Source organism: Aplysia californica, unplaced genomic scaffold, assembly GCF_000002075.1.
Source record: "Aplysia californica isolate F4 #8 unplaced genomic scaffold, AplCal3.0 scaffold00817, whole genome shotgun sequence".
Lineage (NCBI taxonomy): Eukaryota > Metazoa > Mollusca > Gastropoda > Aplysiida > Aplysiidae > Aplysia > Aplysia californica.
Window position 1 is genome coordinate 277,442 of NW_004798087.1, and position 12,647 is coordinate 290,088.

Consider the following 12,647-nt stretch of genomic DNA (forward strand, 5'->3'; position numbering starts at 1 on the left):
TCCTCGAATCCATGACGTTTGAAAACACTTTGTATTTTTAACCTTTTATATTTTTCTACTCTTAAAACCCATTTCATTTGAAAAGTCTTTGTAATGTTTAACCATTTTTCTTATTTGGGACTTTTCACACTGTCACATAGTCTGTGGGTAGTTGGCAGGTGCTCTGGTGTGGTTTGCTTCTTCTTTCTTATCAAACATCTATCATCCTTATCTTTCCTCCTTCTTTTTTGTGTTTTTTACTCTCTTGTAACACCTCTAATCTTCGGCACTAATATGACCTTATTATTGTGTTGCAAGTGCCGTAAAACACTTACTAAAACTTTTTTTAAACCCATTACATTTGAAAAGTCTTTGTAATGTTTAACTGTTTTTTTTATTTGGAACTTTTCACACTCTGTGGGTAGTTGGCGGGTGCTCTGGTGTGGTTTGCTTCTTCTTTCCTATTAGTCATCTATCATCCTTATCTCCCCTTCTTCTTTTTTATGTTTGTTACTCTCTTGTAACACCTCTAATCTTCTGGCACTCAAATGACCTTATGCAGTTGCGAGCACCGTGAAACTTTTACAAAAACAAAAAAAAAGCACTTATATGACCTTATTGTGTTGCAAGTGCCTGAAAACTCTAACTAAAACTTAAGCTCGCTGTTTTTCTCCTCCTCAGAATCGCTTTGTTATGTTGTTGGTCGGCAATGTTGTCAACTGGGCTTTGTAAGTATCTGTAACAGCACGATAATGTTAATAATGTTGATGAATAATAATAACAGTAATAATAATAATGATAATAATTATAATGATTATTAATAATAATGATAACAATAACAGTAATGTTAATAATCGCAATAATCATAATGATTAATAATAATAATAATAATTTTGATAATAATAATAATAACAATAATCATCATAATCATCATAATCACTATGGCGTTAAACATCTATAGAGAAAGAGAAATTATAGAGAGATAGCATTTTAAAGGGACCAAAATTAAGGAAACATAGCAAGCATATTGTTTTGACCTCAACTGCCACCACTTGCCACAGATAGCGTGAAACTTGCTTTGTCCAAGTTGTAGAACACGCAAACACAGAACAAAAAAAAACTCAACACACACCCACACATGCACTAGCACACGCATACACACACGCACACACACACACACACACACACACACACACACACACACACACACACACACACACACACCCACACACACACCACCACCACCACCACCACCACCATCGTCAAATCTCTGACCATCTATCTGCCGTAATGTCCCCCCGCCCCCTCCCCTCAGTGCTTTGTACGGAGCTATAGAAAGGCCGTCTGACTTTGCCAGCTATCTGCTGGCGGTCTTCATCGGAAATCTGCTCCTTTACTGTGTTTTCTACGTCATAATGAAGGTAGGTCTGTTTCTTTGTTTTTTTGTGAGGCAGGGTGGTGAAATCAGGCACTCGTCAAAATAATCAAAGTGAAGAAACTGACATTTGACTGCAGGTTTTGGAACTTTTATCAAATTTTTGTTTTTTGGCTCAACACCTTTCATGCTCATTCAAAAACACATTTCTGGGTGGATTTTACTGAAAAATGTTGATTAAAGGCATAAAAGATGTAAATTTGTAGTTTCCACAAATTCTCAAGTTAAGGAAATAACTCAGCTTTGAATCCCATTTTCTCACTTATCTTATCTCTAAAAACCAGATGACCCCCATCTTCTTCAATCGCCAATATCTTGACTTGTGTCCTGGATAAATGGAAATTTCTTTCATGAAAAGCAAGCAAATGGACAGGCTTTAAGATGATATCAATAACTTCATATGTCTCAAAATTGACGAGGGCCTGATTCCAGCACGTCATGACACATTTGTTTGTGTGAGTTTTATGGTAGGCTTGCTTTGGGGAGGAATCCTGTATTGCTCTGTGCCTTCTACATTGTAATGGAGGGTGGTCTGTCTGTTTGTTTGTTTGTTTTTATGAGGTTGATGGCAGGTATGCTTGAGGGAGGAAAGTAAAGTTGCTCCGGCATCCGATCCGGACTTTGGGGATGCCTTGTTAGTGAGACAACTTCCTGGGATTTAGTATATTGTGGTAGGGTGGCCAGTTCCTTTCCACTCCGCCTTTACTTCTCCAACTCGAAGTCAGATACCCGTTACTGCTGGGTGGGCAGGAGGTGGCGAAAAAAATCTGTCTCCGTACGAAGGCTCGAACCAGGACTTTCCGCTTTGGAGACGAGAGCGCTACCCGCACCTAAGCCGCACCCTCTGCACTGTGTCTTGTTTGTGTGTTTGTTCATTCATTTGTTTGTGTGGCTTTCATCACAGGATTTCTAGGGGGAAGAATTTACTCTTGCACTGTATTTTCGACATCATTATGAAGTTTGGTCTGTCTGTCTGTTTGTTTGTTTGTGCGAGTTTTATCACAGGATTGCTTGATAGGTGGTTTGCGGGTGTTCTGGTGTGGTTTGCTTCTTCTTTCCTATCAAACATCTATCGTCCTTATCTCCCTCCTTCTATTTTGTGTTTGTTACTCTCTTCTAACACCTCTAATCTTCGGCACTTATAAGTTATACGACCTTATTGTGTTGCGAGTGCAGTAAAACCTCTACTAAAACTAAACTAACTAATATTTAAGTGGGGTGCTCAAAGTGAGGAGAGGAGCTACTTTTAAAAAGCTTCTCTCATTGTGAACAATGTGTCTGTAGAATTGTTCTGTATTAGTGTAATATTATGTATTTATATATATATATATATATAGATATATGTATTTATAGTTATGTATTTTAAAAACGTTTCACACCCCCTTCGTGTTCGTGGGTGATTGACGGATGCTCTGGTGGGGTTTGCTCCTTCTTTCCTGTCATGTTTCTAAATGGACATGAAAGGTATTGAGCCTTTAAAAAAAAGGGATAAAAATTGCCCAACAAGTGGAAAAATGCTGTTTCTTTGATTTTATTATTTTGATGACTGCCTGATTTCACAACGATTCCACACATGCAGTCTTTTATTTTAGCAAACTTTGCTTTTTAAAAAAAAGGAACAAATAATGCTAATTTTGTTTTATTTGGTGTGGGGGGGGGGGGGGGGGGTTGTTGTTTATTTCTTATGTTGAAATCTCAAATAGCGATAATCGGCATTGTTGTTATTGGTAAAAAGTAAAGTTGTTCCCGCTTCCGATCCGGACATTGGGGATTGCTTTGTTAGAGAAACAACTTCCTGGGTCTTTGGTATAATATGGTAGGGTGGCCAGTTTCTTTCCACACCGCCTTTACTTCCCCAACTCGAAATCAGGTACCCATCACTGCTGGGTGGGCAGGAGGGGGCGAGAAAAATGTGTCCGAAACGAGGCTCGAACCCGGACTTTCTGCTTCGGAGACGAGCGCACTAACCGCTTCGCCACCGCACCCTCATATTGTTCTTATTACCCGGTCCGTTATTATTGATATTATCTCCCTTTTCAGTTGCTGAGTAAGGAGCGGCTGAGCTGGCTGGTTATCGTGGTCATCTTGACGTCCATGGTCACGTGGGGAGGCTCACTTTACTTCTTCTTCCAGCACCTCACCTCCTGGCAGGTAATTGCTGTACACTGCACAGAGCTCTCTTTTTTTTTTTTAGTAGAGATTTTACGGCGCTTGCGTCTGCATAAGGTCATATGAGCGCCAAGAGGTGGGTGTCAACAGAGAAGTCCTTACAAGGAATCAGACTTATTCTGCTCACTTCTCTAGCTTCAACAGCACAAGGTCTGCTTCGACTATCAAGGCACCCCGGAAATAGCAGTTCACAAGAGAGGGACAAACATACAAAAGAAGTAGAGGAAAATGACAATAGTAAGGATTAGGAAAGAAAAAGCAGCAGTTCCCTGTTGTAGTTCAGGCACAGTTATGAGCGTTACATGATGAATCAGCCCGTTTACAATTCTTCTGTGCTTGAACGAGAAATGTCCCCCCCTTTGGGAATGGCCTAAAGACACTACAGTCAGTGGCACTGCCCTGGGGGGTATCAGAGCACTCTGGAAACCAGCTTTGTAGATGAGAGTATAATAGATAGCATTTGTATAGCGCAAGTCCCCGCTCAACAGCAAGCTCTATGCGCTTCACAATCTATACTATTACCCCAGCAGACCTGAGAGCATTCTGAAACAACCTCAACTTCCTGGGAAGCATACAGTGCAAGCACCCATTTATAGGCGCTAAATAACTAACATACTGACAAGATCTTTCACTGTATTTATAGCTATTATTATTATAATCATTATTGTTATGATTAGAAATCAAATGAGGTAGTCTTTGATGAAGCCCACGTGGGACGCTCAATGTTAAAAACAATCTGGAAACGACACATGCAGTTTTTGGGACACCTGAATAGACATAAAGGTCTTGAACATCTAGCTCTCACTGGCAAAATTGAAGGCAAACGAGGCAGAGGCCCAGAGCAGCCTACCTGGGGAACCTAAACAAATGGGTAACAGGGAAAGATCAGGGAAACGTAGCTTTTTTGAGAGCATCCGAGCTAAGGAATGAATGGAGAACCATGCTGGCCGATGTTTTTCGCCGATCTGACACTGGATGATGATGATTATTACTATTATTATTTTTATTGTTATTATTTTTATTATCATACTTGCAGCAGTCACATCCAAGTTCCACATGGGTTTTTTTTGCATGCGTTTAATGGCATGCCTTCAGTGGCAAACAGAAAATATGAGTTCCTTTCTCCCAAGGTTGCCGCAGCAGTGTCTGTGGTGTAGTGTATCAGCACTTCTCCTTTGCACACAGTAAATGTGAGGAGAATTTGTACCCATTATCTCTGTCACGACTGCATATTGCCTCACATTATATCAAGATTAAAACTTGTAAAGAAGACGAAACACAGAAACACAACCTCTTTGCTCGCTTTCCTGCCTGAAAACTGATTTATTGGGGGGGGGGGGGGGTTATAATGAGATCCTGTGTATATTCAAAACGAGACAATATGTCACGTGTCAGGAAGGGGAAATAATAGCAATACCAAAGAATCTTTATTGCAACATTCGCAACATAATTCATTCCCATTTTTACATTTCAAAACAACAGTCATTAAAATATCCATCTTTTTGCTGGTGCATTGTATCCCTCTCGGCCCTGGTTAGCCCGCCTCACAAGTGATGTAAATTGTTTCAATTGGGACGTAAAACACCTGCAAGTTTTGGTGTTTTTTATGTATAGAGGTAGACAGCAAGAATAGTGGGATTTTGTGGAGGGGATTTTGTGGAGGGATTCTGTGGAGGGGATTTTGTGGAGGGGATTTTGTGGAGGGATTCTGTGGAGGGGATTTTGTGGAGGGATTCTGTGGAGGGGATTTTGTGGAGGAGTTCTTTGACTCAATAGTTTTGAGTGTTGTTCTTATGTTTTTTTCTGCAGCAATTTGACTTTTGCAGGGTCCCCACAGGATCGGGAAATCGGGAAAAAGTCGGGAATTTTGAGATGGGTCGGGAGGTCGGGAAAAAGTCAGGAATTTTGTGATGGGTCGGTAAGTCGGGAAAGGCTATAGGGCCTGTGTAATGTGTAGCTATCTAGACTGTATGGTTGATGAATCCTGAAGAGGAAACGTAATTGAACCGCTGTGGTGGAAGTGTACGTGTGACACTGAGGCTCGATCGGGAAGAATCAAGATCTACTTTCGTTTTCGTTATCGCCCAGAAATTTTCCGGTAATAGTCTGATAGATAACGCAACATTTGTAACATGCAGGTTATGAATTATGAACGCTGTGTCGCCTTGAAAATAAATCAATATTAAAAATTGCCCTCTGCTGTCGCTTGTGGAAAAAAAAAAGAAAAAGAACTTAAACAACCGTCCTGACAGGTTCGCCCTCGTGACCGGTCAATGAACCTGTGAGTACCGGCGGTCTGAGCGCTGTGAAGTATAGGACTCCTTTATAAGATACACACGTGGAAGGGGATTGGGGGGGGGGGGGGGGGAGCTGAAGGCAACGCTAGAGGACAAAAACTGAACTTGGAAGCAAATTTTTAGCATTTTGATAACTACTTTAGAGCTCTCTGCAAAGCGCGCGTTGGTGCAGGCCTTGTGTGGAATCGGGATCCGTCATGCCTTGTTATTGAACTAAAGTGTTCGCGTTTCATTGAATGGGGTGATTGTAATTTATATCTATATTTTAGCTTTCTGTTCAAGATTGGCAGATTTTCAGTGTCACTGCATCTTGTGCCCCCCCCCCCTACCCCACCCCAGTTCTTGCACCTCTCACACTGAATAGGTGTACTTGAGCCATTCTAGTTATTACTCATATTACTCTTCTTTGAGTTGCAGCAATGGTTTTCGTCTTCACGTTTATTACATGAATCACGACACCCAGACTGGTTATTGACAGTCGATATTCTAGTTCTAGGTCTTTTCTCAGGCTCAAAACAAGATTCATTTTTTATATAGGGCCTATAGTTTGTTATGTTGGCTAATATGATGAGGGGAAAATATAAATAAGTAAGAACAGACTGAAATACCAAAGTCTCTCAAGATCCCAGTCCCACACTGACATGTTGTTGACTGGATATAATGTACCTACATGTGTGTGTGTGTGTGTATTCACAAACATATACATTGTACATGTATTATATTAGATATAAATGGAGCACACGCTTTCATTTGTTATGTAACGTGTTCCTGGAAAATGGATGAGGCCTCTCCCTTGGAAAATTGAGAAGCTGGGTTGGCAGTCACTCAGTATTATAGTCATCTATTGTTTGAAGACTATACTGCAAAATGTACATTTGCATTCATTTATAGACATTTTGACTTTTTATCATTGATAGATGGGCTTTTTGGGGGATCATTCTTGACGCGCAGCGGTCTGATTTTTCCCTCGAATTGGGGTCTTGAAAAAAATTTGGGGGTCTTGAAAAATTTTTCCAGGATTTGGTGGGGACCCTGCTTTTGAGTCTTTTGTTTTTCTTATTCCAGAAAACCCCTGCCGGCTCTCGGGCTGGCAATCGTGAGTGTATCCTGTTGGAATTCTACGACTCGCACGACGTGTGGCACTTCCTGTCGGCCATTAGCCTTTTCTTCTCCTTCCTGGTATGTACTATCTGTTTGAGTTTTAGTTTTAGTGGAGGTTTTACGGTGCTCGCAACTGCATAAGGTCATATGAGCACCAGAAGATTAGAGGTGTTACAAGAGAGTAACAAACACAAAAAAGAAGAAGGAGAAATAAGGATGATAGATGTTTGATAGGAAAGAAGAAGCAAACCACACCAGAGCACCCGCCAACCACCCACTAGTTGCCAAGGACAATGAAATAAGGAAATGTTTGAAAGTACTGTTTAGACCAGAGTTTTCAAACTTGAGGCTGTCCTCAGAAAATTGGCTCACAAAAAAAGCGCCATAAAATCACCCCGCAAATGTCTCTGAGGGACTTAATAATAATAGACAGCATTCGTATAGCGCAAATCCCCGCTCAACATCAAGCTCTATGCACTTCACAATCTATACTATTACCCCAGCAGACCTGAGAGCATTCTGAAACAAACTCAACTTCCTGGGAAGCAAACCGTGCAAGCAGCCATTTATAGGCGTTGAAACACTAACATACTGACAAGATCTTTATTCATTATTCAACATTGTTCCCTCAATTTTGGAGATTCCAGCTCCTGACAGAACCAGTTGGAGGGCTGCTGTCACAGTGGGCAGCGTGGGTGGTTGGCGGGTGCTCTGGTGTGGTTTGCTCTTTCTTTCCAATCAAACAAATGTCATCCTTATCTCCCCTCCTTTTTTATGTTTGTTACTCTCTTGTAGCACCTCTAATCTTCTGGCTCTCATATGACCATGTGCAGTTGCGATCGCCATAATACCTCTACTAAAACTGAAACAATGGGCAGCAAATCAAATGAAAAATGCTGATGCCTAAAGAGAAGCCCACAAGCTGCGCACATCCACAAGTGGAGATAAAACTTGGGGCTCTCGTGGCCTAAAGGTTAAGTTGTTGGCCTCTCTTACAAAGGTCCCGGGTTCGAATCCGGGTAGCGACCGAAAAAAAATTTTTCTCTGAAATTGTCTCCTTTCACCTCCTTTCCTGCTCTCTAGCAATGTTGTGTCGTCTGCTTTCGTCTCCTCTTTCTACCCCCACCCCCTCACCTCCTGTGCCCCCTCCTCTGGGCTCCTGGCTCTTTCTGCAGCCTTTGTTCTGCTACTCCTTGGCTCCTCCTTACTGCTGTCTTTCAGCCACACCCCTGATCTTCCGGTAGGAAAGATCTACACCTAGCCTTCTCGGGTAAGGGCAAAAAATCTCGGAGGGCCCGTGTGCAAGTTGCCTATGTTAAAGATCCCTTGGTAGTCTAAAATTGATAAGTGCAGGCTTCGGCAGCCACCCGCGCAAAATTCAAAAATTTCCTACCGACTGAAACAGTTTAATTAATGTGTACCCCGCTCTCATATGACCTTATGCAGTTGCAAGCGCCATAAAACACTTACCAAAAAAAAAGGGGGATAAAACCTTTTGACACTCATAATGTGGCAAACTCTACTCTGCCAGAATCAGTCTCGATGGTCATAACAGAAGCCGCAAGTCATCTTAACCTTTATTTCTTCTATTTCTCTGTGGGTGGTTGGCGGGTGCTCTGGTGTGGTTTGCTTCTTCTTTCCTAGCAAACATCTATCTTCCTTATCTCTCCTCTTCTTTTTTATGTTTGTTACTCTCTTGTAACACCGTCTAATCTTCTGGCGCCCATATGACCTAATGCAGTTGGGAACGCCGTAAAACCTGTACTTAAAAAAAAAAAAAAAAGAAAGAAAAAAAAGAACATTTCTCTGCCAGAACAATTGGTCTAGATAGTCATTGCAGAAGCACAAGTCATCTCAACTTTTATTTCATCTGTTTCCCTTAAAGGAATATTCTCCTCTGCAGATGCACTAGTTGTTGTCAGACATTGACAAACTGTTGTTAATATTATTTTTATTATTAATATTGTTATTATTGTTATTATTGTTATTATTATTGTTATTGTTGTTGTTGCAATTGTTGCTATTATTATTTTTATTATTATTATTGTTATTGTTATTTTTCTTGTTGTTATTATTATAATTGTTATTGTTAATATTATTATCAATATTAATGTTATTATTTTTTGTTATTGTCATTTTTGTAGTTATTATTAATATTATTGTTATTATTGTTGTTGTTATTTTTCCCGTCCTATTCTCCTCCCCAGATTTTACTGTTACTTGACGATGATGTGTCGCTGAAAAGGAGAGATCAGATCCCCGTGTTCTGATCACCTGCCGTGATGTGTCGTGATGTGTCGTGATGAACGTGGTGGAAGAGTCGTCAGCCCAGACTCCTCAGTGTGGGTGGTTGGCGGGTGCTCTGGTGTGGTCTGCTTCTTCTTTCCTATCAGACATCTATCGTCCTTATCTCCCCTTTTTCTTTTTTATATTTGTTACTCTCTTGTAACGCCTTTATACTTCTGGCACTCTTATGACCTTATGCAGTTGCGACTGCCGTAAAACCTCTACTAAAACAAAAAACACCACAGTAACTCAGACTTCTGATCAAAGTTACAGACAATGGTGCTTTTTTTGGTGTTTTTTTCAACAAAATTATGTATTTTATTCATTCATTGACCCTATGTGACCTATATGTGAGGCAGCGTTGTTAAATCAGGCGCTCGTCAGAATAATGAAATCGAAGAAACTGACATTTTTCTGCCGGTTTGGCTATTTTTAGCGAATTTTTGTTTTTTGGCTCAACACCATTTTTTCCAATTAAGAATACATATCTATGCGTATTTTACTGAAAAACTTTGATTTAAGGCATCGAAAATGTAAATTTTCAGTTTCCACGGACTATGAAGCTATTGAAATTACCAAACTTTGGTGGCCATTTTCTCACTAATTCAAGCTCTATAACTAGGCAACCCCACTTCCTTCAATTTTAAATATCTGGGCTTCTGTTGAAGACAGATGGGTATTTTTTTCAGCTATAGCAAGACAACTGAACAGGTGTTAAGATGATACCAATAACTTCACAGGCCTCAAAATTGACAAGCGCCTGATTTCACTGTGTCGTGACACATAAGACTAGTGCTGTTCATTATTTGTTTTCTCATGTGTTAAAGGAGGCAAGATGCGGCTATGTCAAATGGTGTGGTTGTGCCATGTGAAATACGAAGCCCCTAATTGCCATATTTTGTAGTGGCCTCTCTGGTTCTTTCTTTTGCTTTTAGTTACATTTTGTCGTATTTACCCACTGGACCTATTTGAAGGTGATTGAGTTAAGTGGTGGCACATCTCGGCAGGAAAAAAGAGATGCCCCCGACAAAATGTCCTTCTCCCAGTGAGAATTGAACTCAGGTCCTTTGTTTACAAGGATGAAGAGCTGAACCATTACATTGCAGTATTTTGTCTTAGTCTTGCTTGCGTTATGAGACCATGAGTTTAACTCTTTAAACCCCGTCAGACGCTGGGAGCGTCCAGCGGTAATAACCCATTTCCGATCGGATACCAGTGACAACTGTTTCGTTTATTTCGTGCTACTTTTTGCTTGTTTTTTTTTTAGAACTATTCCCGAACCAAGTTTTTTAGAAATGACTAAGCCTTTGTTTCCGCCATATAGAAGTTGGAGGCAAGCTTTTGTGGCTATAACTATAATGAGACATAGTGTGCCATATTTAGGTGACTGTATAAAGGAACTCAGGGAAACGGTGGAAATAACTCAGGGTTTAAAGAGTTAAGCCCTGTTGCTTAGAATTAGAATCTACCATTCCAATACTTGCGTCAGTGTCCGTAGATGTTTTATTTTTCTGATTTTGGATCACGAAGGTGTATCTTTCTTGCTATGATGTGATAAATGAATGACTCCAATTTTTTATTTTTTTTGCCAACCCAGTAAAGTAGGGTTGAATATTGTTCTCGCAACCGTGACATTATATGATATATGAACTTTAACCTAGATTTAAATACATGTTTCATTGGCTGTATTTTTATTTTTTAAATTAAATTGTAAGAGTGGGTGGTTTGTGGGTGCTCTGGTGTGGTTTGCTTCTTCTATCAAACGTCTATCGTCCTTATCTCGCCTTCTTCTTTGTTATGTTTGTTAATTGCTAATCATCTGGTGCTTATATGACCTTATGCAGTTGCAAGCACTGTATAAAACCTCTACTGAAACTATAAAGACATGGAACGAACGATTGATTGCGGTAGTGGATAGTGAGGTCTTTGCAGAATTTAAAGGGTGTTTTCAAACATTTGCAGTTTTATCTGGGTTTAAATGCACTTTGTGTATCAAAGTATTAGGAACCTTTTTTTGACAAAAAAACCCTGATTTTCCCCCCAGTTCAAGTCCGCGAGGTTCCATCATAGCACCGGCGATATATCATGAATTGTGGGGGGCGTACATATGTGAGACAGCGTGGTGAAATCAGACGCTCGTCAAAATAATGAAAGAAAAGAAACTGACACTTTTCCGCTGGTTTGGCACTTTTTATCAAAAAATTTTTTTGGGCTTCTGTGTCCATTTAAGAATCCATTTCAATGTGAATTGTATTGAAAATCGTTGATTAAAGGCACAGCAAATGTAAATTTTCATTTTCCACGGACTCTCAAGCTAAGGAAATAACTCATCTTTTGCGGCCATTTTCTCACTAATTTTACCTCTGAAAACAAGTGACCCCCACTTCCTTCATTGGCAAATATCTCGACTTCTATTCAAGGCAAATGGATTTTTTTTTTCATCCAAAGCAAGACAAATGAACAAGCTTTAAGATGATACCAATAACTCTACAGGCCCAAAAATTGACGAGAGCCTGATTCCAGCGCGTCGTGACACATTTAGCTGTGTGAACCATCGGGACATTGGAGGAACCCAAAGTAGCTCCCATTCTTCTCTTTTGTCTATGTTGTTTGTTGTTTTTGTTGTTTATTTACTTTCTATCTTGAATTTCCTTGCGGTAAATGTTGGTTATTGTGCAGATGCTTCTCTTTATTCAAACCAAACTACATGGATTGTCTCTCTCTTGCCCTTTTTAACTCCCAGTGGAACAAAGGCCATCGACATTTCTCCAGCGAAGCCTGTCCTGTGCATCCTTTTCTAGCTATTTCCATGATGTCCCTACTTTTCCATTTCCAACATGTACTGTAAAGCTGTAAATATTTATTTATTTCCTGGACGTACTCATTGTAGATTTGCTTGGTATGATTGAAGTCATATGGTTGTTTTTAAGGACAAGCAGGCTAACCCAGATTTCGGGGGTTTCCAGAAACCTTGACTTACACCAAAAGTGGGCATTGTTCTACCTATAGGTGAAGTTTGGTTTCATTGGTGTGTATATTTGATTAGTTATAGAGAAAACTCTCCTTGTCTTTTAATGAAACTGAACAAGGGGCAAAAACTTTACCTTCGATTTTCTCTAAACAGCATTTTTCGGGATATCCTGCATGTGCTTAAAAGCGACCATATGTGAGGCATCGTGATGAAATCAGACGCTTGTCAAAATAATGAAATTTTAAAAATTGGCATTTTTCTGGCCTTTGGGCTATTCTTTTTCTAATTTGCTTCTTTATTTTTGTCTCATCACCTTTTTAATTCATTTAAAAACTTATTTCTGCTAGGATTTTTACTGGCAAACATTGAGTAAAGGCATAAAAAAAATGCAAATTTCAGTTTCCACAGA

At 40.0% G+C, this 12,647-nt stretch overlaps 1 protein-coding gene across 6 annotated transcripts in view; it reads left to right on the plus strand.

Moving 5' to 3' along the window:
• The window catches only part of LOC101856134 (SID1 transmembrane family member 2), a 71,569-nt gene extending 62,178 nt beyond the window's left edge, over nucleotides 1-9,391 (plus strand). For all 6 annotated transcript variants that reach the window (XM_035972728.1, XM_013088821.2, XM_013088820.2 and 3 more), the window contains 5 exons: nucleotides 661-707; nucleotides 1,295-1,400; nucleotides 3,455-3,565; nucleotides 6,946-7,059; nucleotides 9,189-9,391. In XM_035972728.1, the coding sequence (XP_035828621.1) occupies nucleotides 661-707; nucleotides 1,295-1,400; nucleotides 3,455-3,565; nucleotides 6,946-7,059; nucleotides 9,189-9,251 (441 nt within the window). In that variant the 3' untranslated portion in view covers nucleotides 9,252-9,391. The remainder of the gene's footprint in view (nucleotides 1-660; nucleotides 708-1,294; nucleotides 1,401-3,454; nucleotides 3,566-6,945; nucleotides 7,060-9,188) is intronic.
• The last annotated feature ends 3,256 nt before the right edge of the window (nucleotides 9,392-12,647 follow it).